Consider the following 21146-nt stretch of genomic DNA (forward strand, 5'->3'; position numbering starts at 1 on the left):
TATATATATATTATATATTATATATTATATATTATATATTATATATTGTATATTATATTATATATTATGTATAACACAGTGTATACACAGAATACGCTCAACAGCAACAGTTGCATTAACACGTCATATCGCTGTCCGTGTGTGTAATTGAATGTCTTGTTATTTGTATTGTTGCTGCTACTGTTGCTTTTGTTATTGTTGTTGCTGCAGCTACAAGGATTCTAACGGCGCTGACTTCGTTGTTCCTTTCCCTGGGGATTGGATTATAACATCTAATGGCATGCTGCAGGAGCAGCCGTTGTTTGCAATAGAGCAGCAACAGCAGCAGATGCTGCTGCAGCAGCAGATGCAGATGCAACTGGAGATGCACCCCCCACTCCTGCTGCAGCAGCAACAGCAGCAGCAGCAGCTACAGAACAGGCAGCAACACGAAATGCTTAGATTGCAAATACAGCAGGTTGTTGAGGGCCTCTTGGGCTGGGGACCAGAGGCAGAAGAGCTGCTGCAGAAGCTGCTACCGCAACGGCGACGCAGTCAGCAGCAGCTGCAACAGCAGCATCGCCTGCACAAGCAGATACTGCTCCAGCAGCTGCACGAGGTGCAGGAGTTGCAGAGGCAACAAGAACGCCAACACCAAGAAGAACTGCAACAACTGCAGCAACTGCAGCAACAAGAACAACAGTGGCAACAACAAGAAAACCACCAGCAGCAGCAGGAGCAAGACCACCTGCAGCAGCAACGAGAACAAGATCAGCAGGTGCTTCTAGGACACCAACAGCAGCAGCTACAAGAGCACCTGCAGCAGCAACAACAAGAATACCAGCAGCAGCTGCAGGAACAGCTGCAGCAGCAACAACAAGAATACCATCAGCAGCTACAGGAGCGCCTGCAGCAACATCAACAAGAGTATCAGCAGCAGCTACAAGAACATCTACAGCAGCATCAACATGAATACCATCAGCAGCAGCAACACTACCAGCGGCACCTACATGACCACCACCTGCAGCAGATACGAGAACAGCAGCGGTTACAAGCACACCAGCAGCAGCACCTACAAGAATACCAGCAGCAACATCATGAATACCTGCAACAGCAACGACAAGCACACCACCAACAGCAGCTACATGAACACCACTTGCAGCAGCAGCAAGTGCACCAGCAGCACCAGCTACACGAAAACCAGCAGCACCATCAAGTGCACCAGCAACGGCAGCTACACGAACATCAGCAGCAGCAGCAGATTCACCAGCAACAGCAACTACGTGAGCACCAGCAGCACCATCAAGTGCACCAGCAACAGCAGCTACACGAACACCAGCAGCAGCAGCAAATGCCCCAGCAACAGCAACTACGTGAGCACCAGCAGCACCATCAAGTGCACCAGCAACAGCAGCTACACGAACACCAGCAGCGGCAGCAAGTGCACCAGCAACAGCAGCTATACGAACACCAGCAGCAGGAGCTACACGAACACCACCACCAGCAACAAGTGCACCAGCAACAGCAACTACAGGGATACCAGCAGCAACAACTACAAGAATACCAGCAACAGCAACAAGTACGCCGGCAACAGCAACCAGTGCATCAGCAACAGCAACCAGTGCATCAGCAACAGCAACCAGTGCACCAGCAACAGCAACTACAAGATCGCCAGCAGCAACATCAAGAAGAACAGCAGCAGTTGCTGCTGCTGCAAGAAGAACAACCGCAGCAGCAGCAGCAAGCACAGCAGCAGCAACAACAGCAAGAAAACGAGGAGCAGCAGCAAGAAGAACAGCAGCAGCAACAGCAGCAGCAATTCCAAAGCCCGAAACAGCAGAATCATCCAGTTCAGCACTTCCAACAGCAACGCCCAGGGCGGAGGCAGCGAAAAAACCAGAGGAAGCACCAACAGCAGCAGCAACAGCAGCAGCGTCACCAGCAGCAGGCCCGACAGCAGCGACAACCACAACAACAGCAGCATCAGCAACCGCAGCAACAGGACGAGAACCAGCAGCAAATGCAGCAGCAGAGGCAGCAGCACCAGCAAAAGCTTTCTTCTCGTGAGTTGTGTGTACCTCATAATGGGCTTAACCCACAGCATGGCTGCTGAGGAGTTGCTGTTTATGTTGTTGCTGTCGCTGTTGTTGCGTTTGCTGCTGCAGCACCGACAAAAACACCCACAGTCGACACAGAGCTGCAGAGCGGCAGCAACGGAGACAAGCAGATGGCCGCAGCGCGGGATAAGCAGCACAAGTAGTTGCAGCAGCAAGAGCTCCATCTGCAGGGAGGCAAGTGCCACAGACATAAGGCAGCTGCTGCAACAGCAGCAGCAGCAATATTTAGGCAAGTAGCAGCAGCTGCTGCAGCAGCAGTAGGGGGGCTGCCTATCAGCTCTCTATTTTATTTATTTTGGTCATATTTTTCTTTAGCAGCTGCAGCAGCAACAGCAGGAGCAAAACTGCAGTAAGAAACGCAGGAGCAATAACGGCGGCATGTACAACAACCGCCCCTACAAAATGTAGAAATGTCTGCAGAAGCAGCAGCAATTGCAGCATCAGCTGCAGCAGCATCAAGTGCAGCAGCAGCAGCAAATGCCCGTTATTTTGCGCAATATTTTTTTGCGATTTTATCCTTAATTTTAGGACATTTTAAAATCAATTTTAGCTGCATATACACCCTAGATTTATGCGTGTATATATATAACTATCAGGGTTTAGGGTTTTGCGTTTGGCTAGCAGAGCACTAGGCTCGCTGCAGGCTGCTGCAGATGCTGCAGCAGCAGCAGCAGCAACTGATACTGTACATTGTGCTACTGTTTGTGTGGAGAAATTTATCGGCAGCCTGTGCTGCTGGCGCTGCTGCTGTTGGCCTAGTTGCTGCTGCTGTTGCTGCTACTGCTGCTGCTGTGACAGACGAATAGGACGCCTCATGTCTTTAGGTTAACAGCAGAAGCACCATCAGAAGCAGCAGCATGAAGAGGATATCTAACAGGGCTTTCTCCCTCGCTCTTTGCACCGCACTTCGAGCTTAGGGTTTAGGGTTTAAGGATTAGAGTTTAGGGTTTCGGGTTTAAATCGGAACTCTCGGAGGCATCAAACCCTTGCAACAGCAAAATGCACTGCCACGCACAAAACAGGGCATACAAAACCGAAACAGCTGCTGCTGCTGTTGCTGATGCAGCAGCTGTTCCTGGTGCAGCAGCGGCTGCTGTTCCTGCTGCAGCAACAGGAACTGTTGCAGCTCCTTGGTTTATTGCATTAGCGTCTGCTTGCGCAGTTTGGCAGCTAAGGCAGCAAGGCTCCTCTCTTGCTGCTGCTGCTGCTGTAGCTGCTGCTGCTGCTGCAATAGGTGCTGCTGTTGTAGCTGCTGCAGGCCAGATATAGGCGGAGATAAAAACTCCTGTGCAGATGCATTCATATATGTCCACATGCTGCTGCTGCTGCTGTTACAGTCACTCCCTCGTGCACAGACATACTGCTGGCGAGTTTGCTGCTGCAGTTGCTGCAACTGTTGCTGCAGCTGTTGTTGCAACTGTTGCTGCAACTGCTCCTGCAACTGCTGCTGCATCAATTGTTGTTGCTGCTGCTGAAGCACCAGCTGAGGATCGGCTAAGTCTTTCGACGGAGGGGAAGGCGTTTGCTGCTGCTGCTGCTGCAGCGAATCAGTGGGGCCCCACATCTGCTGCCTCAGCGACATAGGATAGAAGGGAGCTGCTGCTGGATTTAAAGCGGAGGTAGTAGCAGAAGCAGCAGCACGCGGAGCCCTAAGCAGCTCTCGCGAAGGCCACTGACCCAACTGCTGCTGCTGCTGCAGCAGCTGCTGCTGCGGAAGAACTCCCGATGGGTGTCGTCCCCACGAGTGCTGCTCGTGGCCTGTGGGGGCTTCTGCTGGTATTGCAGCTTCTGGTGTCTTTGCCGTTGCTGTTGACCGAAGTGCAGCAGCAGCTGCTGCTGCTGCTGCCGCTGCTGCTGCTGCTGCTGCTGCTTCTTTCCGAACTAGCCCAGGAGGTCTAGAGGTAGCAGTCCTCCACAGCGGTTCCCCTGCTTGCTGCGCATATGCCATCGTCAACTGCTGTTGCTGATGCTGCAGTTGCTGCTGGTGTTCGGGTGTATGGTGTTGCTGCTCTTGTTTCTGTTGCTGCTGCTGCAGTTGATCCATCGTTCTCTGCTGCTCTTGCATGTACTTCTGCTGGTGCTGCCGCAGCATCATGACCGCCAGCCTCTTAGCTTGCTGCTGGATGCTGTGCTGCTGTTGCTGCTGTTGCTGCTGTTGCAAAGGAGCGGGGTGGGGTGCCGCCCCCCTTTGGGGCAGCAGCTGTAGCTGCAGCTGCTGCAACAGCTGCGCCTGCAACTCGAGTTGCAGCTGCTGCTGCTGCTTCAGTTGTTGAATATCTTGAGGTTGCTGCGGCTGCTGAAGGTGCTGCTGTTGCTGGTGCTGGTGCTGCGATGTCAATGCCTGCGTTTCCAGCTGCAGTTGCTGCTTATCTATGGCAGCTTCCGTTGATGGTGCTGCTGCTGCTTCATCTGTTGCTGCAGCACTGGAGGAGGCCCAGGCGGGTATCGACAAGTCTACACAAGAAGACGGAGACACCCGAAGAGACAAAAAACTGTTGCTGTTGCTGCTACTGCTGCTGCTGAAAATGCAGTTGCTGCTGCTGTTTTGGGGCACCGATTTCTCAGGTGTTGTCAGCACAGACGCTATGCTGACATCTTGCTGCTGCTGCAGTAGCAGCTGTTGCTGCTGTTGCTCTGGGCTAAAAAGCAGCTTGCTGAGCTTCTGGTGTTCTTGAAGGGCCAGGAAAAGGGGCTGTTGCAGCTGCTGCTGCAGTTGCTGCTGCAGCAGTTGTTGCTGCAGCAACTGCTGCTGTTGCAGCTGCTGCTGTTGCAGCTCCTGGAGCTGCTGCAGCTGCTGTTGTTGCACCTGCTGCTGTTGCCGAACCTGCTGCTGCTGTTGCTGCTGCTGCTGTTGCTGCGCAGCAGCTGCTGCTGCTGTTTCTGCATCTGTATGTGCTGCTGTCTTTGCAACTCCCCGTCGAGCCCTTCTGCGTCTCCTGGAGCTGCGCGAAGCTGTTGCTGTACCGGTAGGCATCTCTGTTGTTATTGCTGCTGCTGGTGTTGCTGCTGTTATTGCTGCTGTTGAACCTGCAGTTGCTGCTGCAGCTGGCATTGGTGCTGTTGCGGGTACTGCTTCGGCTGGTAGTGCTGTTTCAGCTGCAACGTCCGCTGCCGCTGCAACTGCTGCCACAGGTACTGCAATTGCTGGTGCTGTTTCAGGTGCTGCTTCTGTTGTTGTTGCTTCTGCTGCTGCTGTTGCCGGCTGGGAGTCTCTCCTTAGCAGCACAGTGTTGTCACTACCTCTAGGGGATAGCGCAGGTCTAGCCCGAAGTTCTTCAACACCATGCGCAAACCTGCAGAAGCAGCAGCGGCAGCAGTGTCGCTGGATTTTTGTTCTGACGTTTCTTCTTATATTTCGCTCGTAACGCTTGCCTCTTTTCACTGTCGTTTGTTGCAGCAGCAGCAGCACGAGCGCTTAGGGCATATATATACCTAATTTACAAAAATATGCAGCATAACAAACAAACAATACCCTTTAATGCCCTTACCTGCATTTATGTTGATTAAGACAAAGAGAAGGATGCTTAGCCCAAAAAGAACAAATAGCAGTTTTTAAAGTTTGACTTTCTTTAATAATTTTTAATTCTTCCGCTGCATGCGCAAATGCGCAATAATTTCTTAAGCAGCCTAATCCTTGCATTAATAGAGGGCACCACTTAGTACGCCATAAAGAGGGAACGCTACGCAGCTCGTCCTATGAATATACACATAATTTACTGATTAATTTAATTATATTAATTTATTTAATTGATGTTTATTTTATTTTATTCATTAGGTTAATTGAATGAGGAAGCGGGAGGGAGAGGGCGAGGGCGATGGAATTATCCTATAGCTAGTAATCATCGTAATGCTAAAGCAACAATACTTGTAGCAGCAACAACAGAAACAACAGAATCAGCAACGGCAGCAGCAGCAGCAGCAGCAGCAGTAGCAGAAGGTCCCCATGAACCCCACATCAGCCCCAGATGCAACACTAAACGCATGGCTGCAACAGAACCACCAACAACAGCAACAACTGCAGGAACGATAACGACAACAACAGCAACGGAGACAGCTCCAGCGGTGAAAGCAGCAACAATATTAGGCACAGAGGGCCTAAGACAGATTGCTGCACAAAGACAGAGAGACATATACACATAGAAAAAGAAGCAAGCACAGACATAAAAAAGAAGCAAGCACTGCTTGCATGGATACTTGCGTATATATAATTCATGCAACGCCTGCATGCACGCATGCATGCATACATGGCATACATGCAGGGTTTGCATGCACGGCATACATGCAGGGCTTGCACGCATGTATGCGCTGCATGTATGTAGCGCATACATGTGCTGCAGGCATATATGAATATATGGAGTGTGCAGGAAGTGATGATATGACCTGTGAATGAGCGAATCCGCAGTCTAATCCCTTAGAACATCGTCCTTGTTTTCCTCCTTTAAGGAAAGGGCAGAGTTGTGTTCTATAGAACTTGGTAGTCCTCAAATCTGTCTCATGTACTGATCTTCCTGCCGCAGCAAGTTGCTGCAGACGACGAGAAGGAGGCAGCAAATGCAAAGAGGGGGCAACGCCCCTATGGGCCTGCTGCTGCTGCTGCTGCCGCATCAATATACAATGGATGAGCCAATGTAGCAGCTGCAGATATGGTTAACAGCGCAGGAGCAGCAACAGCAGGAGCAAGCTGATGCTTTTCTATATATGTAATATATGTTATCATATAGGGAGGGAAGGAGGCGGAAGAAAGGGGAAGAACGAAGACGAATGGGGAGAACACAGGCGCGACGGGCGCCACACACCGTTGTTTTTGTAGGAAATAAGCAGTAAATACTTTTTTAATTCTTTTCTAAAATATGAAATACGCAAAGAAAGCAAATTGCACAAAATCTAACTCCTTTTTTGCCCATAATACCACCCGAGGCAGCGAGCACAAACAGCAGTAGCAGCAGCACAAGCAGCAAAGGCAGCAATTGAGACCCCAAGATCGTTTTCTTGCGCTGAACAAATCAGATTTCAATCAAATATTTAAATTTATTTACATATGTTTACTTGCATTTCAACACTAAAACACAAAAATAAGGCATTTTACAGTAAAAACGACCCACCACCGGCCCATTCTCTCTACACACAGCATCAGTCACCTTGGCGGCGGCGCGCAGCCGCCGCGGTGGCGGCTGGGCCGTATACGGCCATTATAAAGGCGTTATTTAACTGAAATAACCTAAATTGTGTGTTTTTTATAATTCTCCCATATATTTAAATACCATCAGTTGCCTTTTTTCCTGCTGTTTACCCCATTTGATTATTCAGACGGGTTCGTTATACCCTCCCTGCGCCTCCACCTGCGCAAGACCAGCAACGGGGTACCTTAGAAGCTCGCTGGGTTTCATGGATATTTTTTGTGCTTTTAACGCATACACATTGCAATAATAATATTAATGTAAGTTTTATTTTCTCTTTTTAGCCACAGATAAACGATCTTTGGGTGTATACACTGCCCATTAGTTGCATGCAACGAGGCCTGCGCTGCAGTGAAAGCAGGTAAATGAGAAGAAGTAAATACATTTCAATGATTAAAATATTAAATTACATCAGTATTAACAAATAATGCCTGATTCGCAAAGAGCAACAAAAATGAGGCCGATACGCCTATAATCTACCATAAACCAATAGAAATAATGCAAGCCACCCTAGCACAGATGAACAAACAGCACAAGTAGTCGAGAAAGCGAGAAGATAAACAAACGGAAAATAAAATGAAATACGTTTAAACAGGCCGAATTTATAAAAGAGGAGGGACAAAGCGTTGCCTCTACCAGAGGCGGTAGCAACAATAGAGACGACAGCAGCAGCAGCAGCAACTGGAGAAAAGTTGCAGGAACAGGGCAACAGCTGCAGCAGAAAGAGGACACAATCAGGAGGAACAGGACATAAGCAGTAGCAGAACAGCAGAAGGAATACGACAGCAGCGGCAGGAGTGCAACAGCAAGGGTTGCTGCTGCTGGTGTTCCGTGACCGCAGCAGCAGCAGCAAGACACACAGTGTGTATTACAAGTAAATGGTGTATTGAATTTAAGTATTATTGTTATTATTAACAATGCGAATATTTATAAACAATGTTAATAGTTATACAGGCGCTGCCTTAGCGCGCGCTTTAAGAGAAGGCGATGGATATCTGAATAGATTATTTGGTACAGCAGAAGGCATAGAGGTAACCCCTCAGCAGGAAGCAGAAGCTGCTGCTGCTGCTGCTGCTGCGTCAAACAACAACGAAAGCAGCAGCAGCAGCATGCAGCAGCATGTTGCAGTACCTTCTTGTATCCGTAGAGTAATATCGAAACGTAATCCGCAGCAGCTGCTGCAGAACATCTTATCTTGTAGTTTAGCTGTTTTTGATTTGCATTCTTCTTCTCCTGATGAAATAGAAATAATATTAAAAAGAATTAAAACGGCAGAAATTAAAAAGCCATTGACAATTATACTAATCTCCTCCGTTCTTACTTGGGGGGCCACGCCTAAACAGTACAGCAGCAGCGGCAGCGGCAGCAGCGGTAGTAATAGTAATAGCAGTGGTAGTAGTAGTTCGGACGGTGCAGCACAAGAAGCAGACGATGCTGCTGCTGCAGCTCAGCAGCAGCAGCAGGAAGACGGTGAGGAGTATGTCGAGGAGGAAGAAGTGGAAGCTTCCGAGGAAGAAGAAAGCAAAACTGAGAACGACAGCAGCAGCAACAGCAATAGCGCAACAACCCCAAGCAGTCCAACAAGCAGCAGCAGCAGCAGCAGCAGCACCAGTCAGCGCAGCAGCCGCACCAGCGGCAGCAGCAGCACCGGCAGGTGCCGTGTACCTTTGCCCTTTAGTCAAGATCACTATGAGTTAAGAGTCCCCCTAAGAAAATACGTAAAATGGAAGACCATAGAAACACTTCTTTTATCATTAAATTACAAAGAAAATTTAAAGGGAATAATTGTCTCTTGTGGTCTTTTATATGGTAAAGGAGAAGAAATACTTTATGATCTATTTAAAGCTGCTTGGCTAGGACTACAAACACATGTCACCATTGGTCAGCTAAAACGGCTACAAACGCTGTTTTTGCTGCTCCTAACGCTGCTGATGATAATAATGCGGTTGATGACAGTGACGCTGCTATGATGTTGCTGTTGCTAAAGGTGCTGCGTGAATAGGGCTATAAACATACTCAGCCATTGGTCGGCTGCAGCAATACCTGCTGCTGCTGCTGCTATTGCTGCTGCAAATGCTGCTGCTGCTGCTGTTGCTGATGCCGATTCTAATGATACTGCTAATGCTCAACCCTAGACCGCAAACCCTAAACCATCGGGCTGTTGTGTGTATATGCAGGTCGTGGTAGTAACTACGTGCCTTGTATTCACGTTGACGATTTATGTAATTTAGTGCGAAGTATTGGCATAGAAGGAAAAGGAGAAGAAGACGTTTATCATTTAGCAGTTGACTCGTCTTTAGTAACACAAAAAGAGATAATAGAGGCAATAGTGGAAGAATTAGGAGTATCATTTACTTTACCCGAGAGCAGTAAAGAAGCTGCCGCGCTGCTGATGCAACAGCAAGCAGATACCCTGCTGCTGCACTGCTGTTTTAAACCCTCTCCTTTAATGCTTAAACCCTCTTTTAAATGGAGAGCTAAAGAAGGATTTGTTGTGAACATCAAACAAACAGCAAAAGAATTCTGCACTGCAAGAGGACTCAAGCAAATACGCGTACTGGTTACAGGTAACACATACAGCACCAGCAGCTGTAACAGCTGCAGCAACAGCAACAGCAGCACCACCGGCAGCAATCGCAGCGGCAGTACTTTGTTTCATAAAGACCATTTCTGAAAACGACACTTCTACAGCAGAGGAACAACAACAAATTACAATTACAATGATAATCGTAGGCATGACAAATACAAAAATACTAGTATGTATTTAATTAAACAATTAATTATTATTACTTATAAATAATGCAATGAAAACTAGTTAATTAATTGATTAATTCTTGCTGCTGCTGCTGCTGCGTAGGTCCCCCTGGTAGCGGGAAGACAGTCTTAAGTCAGCTGCTTGCGGAGCACCTAAACATTTGCTGCTTGCAGCTGCAGCAGCAGCAGCAGGGCCAGCTGCAGCAATCTGGAAGCAAGAACAGAGAAGGGGATGGCTTATCATCTCCTTCAGCGTCTGATGAGCAGAAGAGGAAGGGAAAGAAAGGATCAGCAGGATCATCAACAACAGGAGCAGCAGCAGCGGCAGCAGCAGCGGCTGCAACAGGAGCACCAGCAAGTGCAGGAGGAGGATCGCGTAAAGGTCGACTTTCTCCTTCTGTTTGTTTTAAACAACTAAAAATAAATTTAAATAAAAATGTTTGTCGTTATCGAGGATTTATCCTTGATGGAGTTGTTAATAATTATGATGAATGTAAGCAACTCTTTTTGCCTCCTTTAAGGGATCCAGAAGAACCAACAGCGGAGCCAGACCCCGACGCAGCAGCAGCAGGAGATACACCAGCAGGTGCAGCGGGAGATAATGAGGAAGGAGGCGCCAAACAGTCCCCTTCTTCTGGTGCTGCTGGGGGGGCTGCTGCTGCTGCTGCTCCTTTCCTCCCTGAATTCGTAATAAACTTACATGCTGCAGCAGAAGTATGCGAAAAAAGAGTAATGCAGCTTCCTCCTGCTGCCGTTGTCCCTGGTATTAACGACAGAGAAGGATTTAAAAAAAGAATGCAGACGTATGCACACCTCAATGAAAATACTGAAGGAAAACCAAGACTCACAGACTTCTTCCAGGTACCACACCCTAAACCGTAATCCCTAAAACCCTACACCCAGGAATCTAAACCTTAAACCCTAAAATGTAAATCCTAAACCCTAACCGACAAACTATAAACCCTAAACCTTAGTGGTTGCTTGCTGGAGCTGTAGAGGGGAGCACACGAGGAGCCACAAGAGTTAACCAGCTGGCTAGCTAGCTAGCTAGCGATCTGCAGCATTTGGTGCCATTGCTTGGTGCTTGTGCATGATAATAGGAGTTAGGAATAGAAGTGTTGGAGTTACCAGCAGAAGGAGATTTACAAGAAATGTTGAGTAGTTGTTTAATATATTTGTCACGTAAGGGGAAGATAAAGAATTTTGTAGTAGATTCAGATACCTGGCTGTTGCAGCAGCAGCAGCAACAGGAGGAGCGGGAGGCTGCAGCTGCAGCAGCTGCTGCTGCAGAGCAGCAGCAGCAACAGCAGCTGCAGCAGCAGCAAATGGAGAAACAACGCGCAAGGGATCTAACGAGACTACGTCATATTGAGGCTCATGAGCAGCAGCTGCTGCTGCTGCGCAGTTTACCCCTTCGTAGATATTTAATGCATTCCGTTCTTCCTAGTCTATCTGAAGGACTATTGGAGGTTTGTAGGGTTTTACCTGAAGACCCTATTAGCTACTTGGCCGAGTTCCTATTTGCAAGGGCCAGACAACTCCAATAAACCCTTCTCTGGGGTTTAGAGTTTACGAGGGTTTAGGGTTTACGCTAGTGTAAAGTCTAGGGTTGGGGAGGATTTGGGGGTGTTGGGGGGGTTGAGGGGAGTTCAAGGGGGTCTATGAAGGTTTAGACGACTGTCTACCTTTCGGCAAGATTTCAAGTCTGCAGCAGCCCCAATGGTCTAGGGTTTAGGGTTTAGGGTTCGGCGTTTGTAGACAGGGGTGGAGCGCAACATGGAGAGGAGCCCCAGGAAAGAGTTGAGCGCAGACGCTCGACTCTTGGGCTTGGAGGGGCTCAGTTTAGGGTTTAAGGTTTACTACGTTCCTGTGGAAACCCTTAACCCTAGACAATGATACCCACTCTCGGCTTCCTGGCTATTTATACCGGAGGACGCTGCGACCTTCTCCCTCAAACATTTATCCCTTGTCATAATAAAAAACACTTAAATCCCCTCTTGCATATTTTGTATTTACTTCGGGTGTACGTGCAGCGGTTGTTGGTGTGTTGACCACCGGACTGCAGCTCTAGAAGGCAACGGCGATCCACCATTGAAATCGCAACTTTCACTCAATTAAAGAACATTTTGTAATTTATAATGTATTTTCTGTATTTTAAATATTCATTTCTTTTAAACTAATCACATAGGATGAAAGATTTCAAGAACATTTATCAGCACGGGGGGGGGCGTGCATGCATGCATGCATGCGCTGCCATGCATTCGTCATGATTTGATCTGAATAGGAAATACTTTGCATGTATTTTCATTCAATAAAGCTTTTTGTATTTTTATGTTTGTTGTATTATTTAACTTTATCCTCTCTACGTTTAAATATACATAAATTTCGTCCTTCCGCATCGCCCGGCTGTGCGGGTTAGGCAACACAGACCGTGTGTAGCAGGGGATAATTTGAATGTAAAGTTGAAATATTAAATAAATTAAATTTACATTTAACTTCGGTTTGTATTTTAAGTTAAATTAAAATGCATCAAAGGACGCAATTGCATCATTCACCCGATCTCCACGAGGAGGCGGAGTTGGCAGTACACCTGGCAATGTTGAAGGAACAAAACGAGAGAAAGAAAGCACAAATTGAAGAAGTAAAGGTATAAATAAAAGAAATAAGATTGACAAAACAAAAATACAGATGGAAAAAACCAAACAAAGAAAACTAATTCAATAGTACCTTAATAATCTAAATTGAATTGAATGGCACTCAACAACAGCAGCAGCACCCAGCAGCACAAGCTTCTTCTGCTGCTGCTGTTTCAACGGACACAGCGTATTGTCTTTCCATTACTGAGGAAAACCGATTTTGGCTGTTTGTCGATCTCCTGCAGCAGCATCAGCAGCAGTAGCAGCAGTAGCAGACCTAACATTTCTTCATTACGCCTCAGCATCTGAGGGAGAGGAGCCCCAACGAATCCTGCATCTGCTGCAGCTGCTGTAGCTCCTACGGCTTCTGGATATGTTGCAGCAGCAGCAGCAGACTTGTGTGAGTATGTGTGCTGCTGTTTGTCGTGCTGCTGCAGAAGCGAGCGCAGTTGATGACTATAGAGACATGCGTGCTGCAGCAGGCCCTGGTGAATTTGTTGCAGGAGAGGCGACCTGAAGCCTCTTCCCCTCGTCAGCAGCAACAGCAGCAGCAGTTGTTGCAGCACAAGCAACAGGGTCAAGCAGGAGCCTCCGGTGCTACTGCTACTACCCCTGCTACTGCGTCTGCTACTGCCCCTGCTACTGCTACTGCTACTGCTACTACTGCTAGTGGTGCTGCTGCTGCTGCTGCTGGTCCTGCTGCTGTTAGAACAGCAATGGCCCGCTGCTCTGTCGTAGCAACAGGAGTTTTATCGTTAGAGAAGAGGCAAGAGTTTGTTGCTGCTGCTGTAGAAAGAAATCAAAAAAATATTCAAAAAGTTCAAGCAGAGATCCAAGGAGCCAAAAAACTCCTACGAGTTCGTTCTTTATAATACTCATGCTGCTCCTGCTGTTGCTGTTGTTACGGTTGCTGCTGTTGCTGCTCGTTGTGTTGTTTGTGCTGCTGCGGTTGATTTTGCTGCTGCTAATGCAGCTGCTGCTCATCCTATGTTGCAGTAGCAAGAACTACTACCGTTGCTACTGCAGCAGCAGCAGCAGAGATAGTACCAACAGGAGTGCTCTTAGCAACACTAGTATCCGCAGGAGAAATAGGAGTGACAAGGGGTAATGCATATAGCAGAAACGACGATAGAAGCAGCAGCAAATTGCCTTCTCTTGTGTTTTGCATGCATGCTGGCTAGGGCTTTAGGAGGTTACTAAGTGCGGCGACCTTCAAGCAGCAGAAGTAAGACGGAAATAAGATCAGTGAAGTATTTATGCTTTTATTTGTTTTCAGCAGCATATTCTCTCTCTCGCTTTATCTCTCTGGCTCCGTTTGTTATCGTTTTTCTTCTTGTTTTTTCTTCAGGATTGTTGTTTGGTTTCTCTCTGTGTTTGTTTACTTGCGACGATGTCGCTTTCATGCATCTGTTTATGACTAAGGGCTTGGTTTTTAGGGTTTATGGTTTAGGGTTTAGGGTTTGGGGTGTTTCCGCAGGTGCGTCGTGACGCATTTGAATTTAGGCGTGCAGTTGTGTTAGGAGGGGAAGATGTAGAGACAGGAGGGACTAAAGGGGAGGTTTTGCTGCAGCATTTGCAACATCGCATAAAGAAGCGGCAGCAGCAGCAGCAGCTCTTGCAGCACAAAATCAGCAAGTTGAAGAAGCAGCATCGCCAGCAAATGGGCGTCTTCCGCAGCAGCAGCAGCAGCAGCAGCGCAGAAGGACTGCAGCGGATTGACTTCGATCAACTGCAAATAGAGAATGAACAATTTGCTGCTCAAGTTGAATCTTCAAAGGCAGATATCGCCAATAAAAAGAAAAAATGCTGTAAACCCTAGCCTCACCTCCTCGGTGCTGCTGCGCTTGTATGTATTTATTTTTTTCAATGTGCTTTAATTTCCTTCTTCCCTTTCAATATATTTTTAAATATACTTTATTTATTTTATTATTATTTTCTTCTGCTATTCGTTTCGTGCTGCCTTGGCAGCTGTGCTTCTGCAGGCACAGGCGGTATTAAAAGAACAGCTTAGCCGTTGCCTAGAGGAGGGTTTGGCTCTTGAAGCATCTTTAAACAGCCGAAAGGCAGCATTAGAAAAAACAAAGAGAGAAACAGAAGAAACTGCTGCAGAAAAAGAAGCCGTCAAACGCGAAACCAAACGGTCCGGGTCGACGGTTAAGAGTGTAGAGGGTTTAGGGTTTAGCGTTTTGAGGGTTTAGGGTTTATAATTGAGGGTGCTTCCCCATAGGATTTATTTCTTAGGGTTAGGGGTTAAGGGTCTAGGGTTTTGAGGGTTTAGGGTTTGGGGTTTAGTGTTTGTGTGCAGGTTGTTGGTGCAATCTCGTGGTTGCAGTCAATTGCCACAAGTAAAAGATTTAGTTTTACAAAAGTTTTTATTATTAAAACAAACCAAAAAACTAAATGCATTAAGAAGAAAATTAGAAGTTGCACAATTAGAGACTAAAACAGTTAAACAAGATCTTAAGTTTCAAGGTGTAAACCCTAAACCCCAAACCCTAAGCCCTAAATTGCAAACCCTGTACCCTAAAGCCCAAACCCTAAAGAGGGACTTTACCCATGCACCCTAGACCCTAAAGCCTACGCTGTAATGCAGGCAATGGCAACAATAAAAAGGCAAAGAAAAACTATCTACGTGCCTATTTAACACAGTATCCACTTGCTGCATGCATTTGCTGCATGCGTTTGCTGCATGCGTTTGCTGCATGCATTCGTTTTTTATGAAAGACAAAAAGGATACTCGCCGACTCCACTAGCGAAACAAGCAACAGCATCTGAAGCAGCAGTAGCAACTGAAGCAGCACCATAAACAGCAGCAACCGCAGTAGCTTTTGCTACTATGTGTTGCACTGTGACGACAACAACATGGCGACCGCCTTTTACTGCTATTGAGTAAAAAATAGAAAGAATTATGAACTGCGCATACACATGAACAAAAGATCTACTAAACAAACGCAACTAAAGAAGTAGAAGGAAGAAAACCCTAAACCCTCCATAGTTAATATAGTTTATCTGTGTTGTCACGCAAGGTTTGTTAGGGTTTAGGGTTTACTACGTACAGCTGTCTGCATAAGTAGGCAAATTGTCTCCATGAGTCAAACAATTGATGAATAAATAATATCTAATATTTATTAGTTATTTTGCTTTACCTGGACGCACGCAAGTAGCTGTGTTGGTTTGGGGCTGGAAGTCTCTGCATGCATTCATACGCATGCATGGCTACCTTCTCGCTGCTCGCGGTCTTCTTTTGCTGCTGTTGTTAATAGGAGAAATGTTACTAATTCATTTAGATTAAAGCAAATTTTAAAAGGCAACTAACAGAAGGAGGAAGTATTGAAGCTCTTACTTCTCTTGTGTGCATCGCGTTTTGCTGCTGCTGCAGCAGTTGCTGCTGCTGTATTTGTAGCTGTAGCTCTAGCAGCATCGCGAGTCGAAGGAACCATCTAGTCTCATCCTTCAGGTTGTTTTTTCTTCTTCTTTTACAAACGTAGTTTATTTAGTCAATAATTTTATAGGAAATCGCATTATTTCCCCTCTTTTGAGGGTATCGGGGGATGAAGAACCGGTGAACATGTAGCCGCGTTCTCTCCCGAACTTTTTGCGGCATTTCTTCTTGCATTGTTGTGCATGCAAGGATTTACGTTCCTCTTTTCGATTCAATGCACAGCAAGGGCCGCATTCGCAAGCCTGGGGTCCCCTCCAAGCAGGAGGGTGCCCATGGGGGGGGAGGGCCCGATGTTGGGGTGTATGTACAGCCCAAATTTGGACCTAAAATTCCCCCAAAGACCGATCAAACTCCAGAGTCTAAGGACGAATTGACACCTTATGCTTCTTCTTCTTCAGATGGTGCACCAGTAACTCCTAAAAAATCGCCCTGTCCATCATCTTCTGTATCGGCAGTTTCGGGTGTACAGGCAGCTCCCTCTCCGATTTCGGGTGTATCTGCACCTCCCGGTGACGCATGCGAGCCCGCTACTAACGAGTCTAGCAAGAAGAAGAAGGGTGTTAGTGTGAAATTTAAGGAAGATTCTTCTTTATCTTTAAATTCATCGGAAGATCCATCATATGATGCAAAGAATACGTCGTGTTCTTCGCTTAGTAAGCCGACGGAGGCCGCGTATACCCAAGGAAAGCGTGCAGATACCTTGCAGGATAAGTGGCGTCTTTTGCCTGCATTTTTTGAAAGCCGCGGTTTAGTTTCGCAGCATTTGGCGTCATATAATTATTTAATTACTCACGAGCTTCGTGCGATTGTTCGTGCTGCGGCGAATCGCTTGATTAAGTCGGATGTCGATCCTTCTTTTTTCCTTGAATTCCTTGATATTCAAGTTGGGGAAGCGCGACTAGAAGAAAGCATGCAACAGTTTAAGTTAACCCCTATGGTCTGTAGATTAAGGGAAATAAGTTATTCAGCTCCTCTTCTTGCGGAGCTAGAGTATAGCAGAGGTAACGAAATCGTACGCCGTCGCGGTGTATGCATTGGTTATATACCCGTCATGGTAAAGAGTAAAGTCTGCGCTCTTTATGGCAAGACCAATGCAGAAATTCAAAAGCTAGGTGAATGTCCTCTTGACCCTGGTGGCTACTTTATAGTCAAAGGCACGGAGAAGGTAACTGTCTGCACCTCTCCTCCCTCTCCTCCCTCCTTCCCTCTCTGCACGCGTACATGCATAAACGCATGCATAAATCCATGTATAAATGCGTGCATGCATACATTTGTTTGTTTGCTTGTTTTGGGTATTTTTGCAGGTGTTGCTGATGCAGGAGCAGCTTTCAAAGAATCGAATTATCGTGGAGGTATAATTCATTTCCTTTATTTCTACCAGTGCAGATATTTGGCATTGTTTTCTAAATATCTGCATGCATGCATTGATATACATAAATGTATATAGTATATACTGTATATATGTACATGTATGCACAGATACATATACGTAGTGAGTATATAAGAGCGTATTTCTGCCTGTCTGTGTGTTTGTTTATCTGAACATAGTATATACAGTGGATATAAAAAATAGTACATATAGTATACATTGCATATGACACATAATATACATATATACATTTTAAGTAATATATATAATATAATTGTATGTGTGCATGCAGCTGGACATGAAGAGAAACGTATGTGCAACAGTAACATCAGCAACAGCAGAAGCAAAGAGTAGAACATCTGTTGTATTAAAAGGAAGCCGTCTTTATTTACGTCATAATTCTTTCTTAGATGATATTCCTTTATGTATTGTATTAAGGGCAATGGGTGTAGAAACAGATCAAGAGATTATGCAGATGATAGGTACAACTGCACCAGCAAATACAACTGATGAAGCAGCAGAGGAGGGGAACTTTGCAGCAGCAGCAGCAGCAGGAGCAGCGATATATAGTGCTGATGGAGCGCAAGAGTGTTTATCTCTTTCTTTACAAGACTGCCACACAGAGGGTGTATTAACACAGCAACAAGCATTATTATGGTTAGGGAATCGTTTAAGACCGCGCATGCAAGCACGGGGCTTTTTATCTCCTGTAAAGGAAAGGGGATTAAAGGGAGGAAAAGGGGCAGTAGATGAAGCTGTGGATACACTGCATCGTGTAGTACTAGCTCACTTATACAGCAGCGGTAGTGATTTACGTCTAAAGGCACATTTTCTTTGTTTAATGGCGTCACGTTGTTTGCATGCAGCAAATAATCGCGATTTATTAGATGATAAAGATTATTATGGTAATAAAAGACTTGAATTAGCAGGGCAGATGTTAGGTCTTTTATTTGAAGATTTATTTAAACGTTTTTGTGCACAAGCAAAGAAACAAGCAGATTATGCGCTTACTCGTTATCATCAAACGAGAACAGCAGCAAGCAGCAGCAGAGGAGGAGGAGGGATCTCAATGGCTTACCCTGATTGCTGCAGAAATCTACCTACCGATATAATAACTAGAGGGCTACAAACAGCCCTTAGTACGGGTACTTGGTCAATAAAAAGGTTTCGTATGGAGAGATCGGGTGTATCACAAATATTATCACGTCTTTCTTATATGGCATCATTAGGCATGATGAGTAGATTAAGTTCGCAGTTTGAAAAAGGAAGAAAAGTATCAGGACCGAGATCCCTACAACCTTCCCAATGGGGTGTTATTTGTCCTTGTGACACACCTGAAGGAGAAAGCTGTGGCTTAGTTAAAAATCTTGCATTATTAACACATGTTACGACGGATGAAGCCGAGATGCCCGTTTCTCGTGCTTTGTTTGCTCTTGGTGTTGAGGAAATGGGTTGTTTTAATTCATTAGGAGGAGGAGGAGGAGGAGGATGTGCTTCTCCCTCACCATTTAATCATAATAGTAATAATAATAATGTTGTGTTTTTAGTCTTTTTAAATGGTACTTTATTAGGACTTCATAGAAGGCCGCAGCAGCTACTTACTGCTGTTCGACTACTAAGAAGAAGAGGATTCCTAGGGTCTTTTGTTTCTGTACACCTGAATGCTGCGCATAGATCAATATATGTAGCAACAGATGGGGGGAGGTTATCAAGACCTTTAATAGTGGTAGAGAAGGGGAAGCCTCTGCTGAAGCAGGAGCATCTGGAGCAGCTAAGTAGAGGGGAGATAACATTTGGTGATTTATTGCATGCAAGTGTATTAGAATGGATAGATGTTAATGAGGAAAATGATCTTTTAATTGCTTTAACAGAAGAAAGAATCGATCCTTTAAGGACCACTCATCTAGAGATAGAACCATTGGCTCTCCTCGGTGTTGTTGCTGGTCTTATTGCCTTTCCTAATCATAATCAAAGCCCAAGAAACACTTATCAATGTGCTATGGGAAAACAAGCAATGGGGGCCATTGGTTTCAATCAATTTAATCGGTGTGACACTCTTCTTTACCTTCTTGTTTACCCCCAACAACCCCTGTGCAAATCACGCACACTCGATCTCGTACACTTCGATCAGCTACCCGCAGGTACGTAAACCTAAAACCACCCTAAACTACACTCTACATCCTCAATACACTCTACCCAGCAACCCTAAACATTCAGAGTGTAGTGTGTAGTTGATGCACATGGGTGTGTTTGTTTCGTTGCTGTTGCGTGATGGTGCTTATGGTGTGTGTGTTGTGTGTTGTTTAGGGCAAAATGCCAGTGTGGCGGTTATGAGTTACAGCGGTTACGACATTGAAGACGCAATCGTATTGAATAGAGGGGCGGTAGATCGAGGGTTTGGTCGTTGCTATGCAATAAAGAAGCAGAGTATAGAGTTTAAACACTACTGCAACGGATCATCTGATCGTGCGTTTCCTCCTCCTCCCTTAACGGGTGGTGGTGGTGTAGGTGGTGGTGCAGGAGGTGGATCTGGTGGTGGATCTGTAGGAGGTGGAAGTTGCGGTGTGTCTGGAGGTGCATCTGGAGGGGACAGGAGGGGTTTACCAGGAGTACCTTCTTTTGGCAATAGGAAACGCTATGGTGCATTAGAAGAAGATGGATTAGTGGGTGTTGGGTGTCGTGTTGAGGAAGATATGTTATTAGCGAATAAATTTAGTCCTTCAAATACGAAGACGCCTGTATCTGATCCACAAAGTCAGCCATTAAGTGACTTTGTTCCTTCACCTGTCCGTTATAAGACCCCTGTGGGGGCATATGTAGAAAGACTTTTGTTAACAGAGAATGCAGAGGGGAATAGATTAGCAAAAGTTATGTTACGGCAAACAAGATTACCTGAATTAGGAGATAAATTCTCTTCTCGTCATGGGCAAAAAGGAGTTGTTGGCTTAATTGCCCCTCCTGAGGATATGCCGTTTGCAGAAGATGGATGGCAGCCGGATTTAATTATGAATCCTCATGGTTTTCCTTCTCGTATGACAGTAGGGAAGTTATTAGAGTTAATAGCGAGTAAAGCAGCTATTATTAAGGGGGAAATTCAATATGGATCTGCCTTTGCACAAGTAAAGGCAGAAGACTTGGGGAAAATACTCTTAAAGGCAGGCATGCATTACTCAGGAAAGCAGTATTTAACTTGTGGTATAACAGGCGTACCCCTTAAAGCATATGTCTTTGTGGGCCCCATTTACTACCAAAAGCTTAAACATATGGTACAAGATAAAATACACGCAAGGGGTAGGGGCCCCCGTCAGCTGCTGACACGTCAGCCAACAGAGGGGAGAGCTCGAGATGGTGGCCTCCGTCTCGGGGAGATGGAGAGGGATTGTCTTGTTGCTTACGGCGCAGCTTCTCTCTTACTAGAGAGACTTGTTATATCTAGTGATGCCTTTTCTGCTTCTGTATGCACACAATGCGGTCTTATTGGTTCTGCTGGCGGGTGCAGACTCTGCCGCAATTCTTCTTCTACTGCCACCGTTCAAATGCCTTATGCATGCAAGCTTCTCTTCCAGGAACTGATGACCATGAATGTATGCCCAAGGATCTCCCTTAAACAAGCATAATCTATATTATATTTAGGCTTGTTTAAATATATATATATATATATATATATATATA

The 21146-nt window shown here is 46.0% G+C and overlaps 5 protein-coding genes across 5 annotated transcripts; 4 read left to right on the top strand and 1 right to left on the bottom strand.

Annotated features, from left to right (window-relative positions):
- Positions 1-210: 210 nt before the first annotated feature.
- EMWEY_00038740 (hypothetical protein) lies at positions 211-2092 on the top strand (the record flags this gene model as incomplete). The annotated part of the gene is made up of 1 exon (XM_013482396.1): positions 211-2092. A coding segment is annotated over one exon (1882 nt), but the record flags the coding sequence as incomplete, so codon positions are not given.
- Positions 2093-3231: 1139 nt separating this feature from the next.
- On the bottom strand, positions 3232-5070 carry EMWEY_00038750 (hypothetical protein, conserved; the record flags this gene model as incomplete). Its single annotated transcript, XM_013482397.1, has 1 exon — positions 3232-5070. The coding sequence occupies one exon, from the start codon at positions 5068-5070 to the stop codon at positions 3232-3234; it is 1839 nt and encodes a 612-aa protein (XP_013337851.1).
- Positions 5071-8190: 3120 nt separating this feature from the next.
- EMWEY_00038760 (dpy-30 motif-containing protein, putative) lies at positions 8191-11923 on the top strand (the record flags this gene model as incomplete). The annotated part of the gene is made up of 5 exons (XM_013482398.1): positions 8191-9154; positions 9451-9840; positions 10131-10888; positions 11128-11496; positions 11786-11923. 5 exons carry the CDS (start codon positions 8191-8193, stop codon positions 11921-11923), a joined length of 2619 nt encoding a protein of 872 aa, XP_013337852.1.
- A 628-nt stretch (positions 11924-12551) lies between these two features.
- EMWEY_00038770 (hypothetical protein, conserved) lies at positions 12552-15733 on the top strand (the record flags this gene model as incomplete). The annotated part of the gene is made up of 7 exons (XM_013482399.1): positions 12552-12674; positions 13101-13335; positions 13660-13757; positions 14141-14471; positions 14632-14803; positions 14969-15137; positions 15722-15733. 7 exons carry the CDS (start codon positions 12552-12554, stop codon positions 15731-15733), a joined length of 1140 nt encoding a protein of 379 aa, XP_013337853.1.
- A 586-nt stretch (positions 15734-16319) lies between these two features.
- Positions 16320-21091, top strand: EMWEY_00038780 (DNA-directed RNA polymerase III subunit, putative; the record flags this gene model as incomplete). The annotated part of the gene is made up of 4 exons (XM_013482400.1): positions 16320-17270; positions 17410-17457; positions 17767-19615; positions 19782-21091. 4 exons carry the CDS (start codon positions 16320-16322, stop codon positions 21089-21091), a joined length of 4158 nt encoding a protein of 1385 aa, XP_013337854.1.
- Between the last annotated feature and the right edge of the window lie 55 nt (positions 21092-21146).

Source organism: Eimeria maxima, genomic scaffold (assembly GCF_000499605.1).
Source record: "Eimeria maxima Weybridge genomic scaffold, Emw_scaff603, whole genome shotgun sequence".
NCBI classification, from domain to species: domain Eukaryota; phylum Apicomplexa; class Conoidasida; order Eucoccidiorida; family Eimeriidae; genus Eimeria; species Eimeria maxima.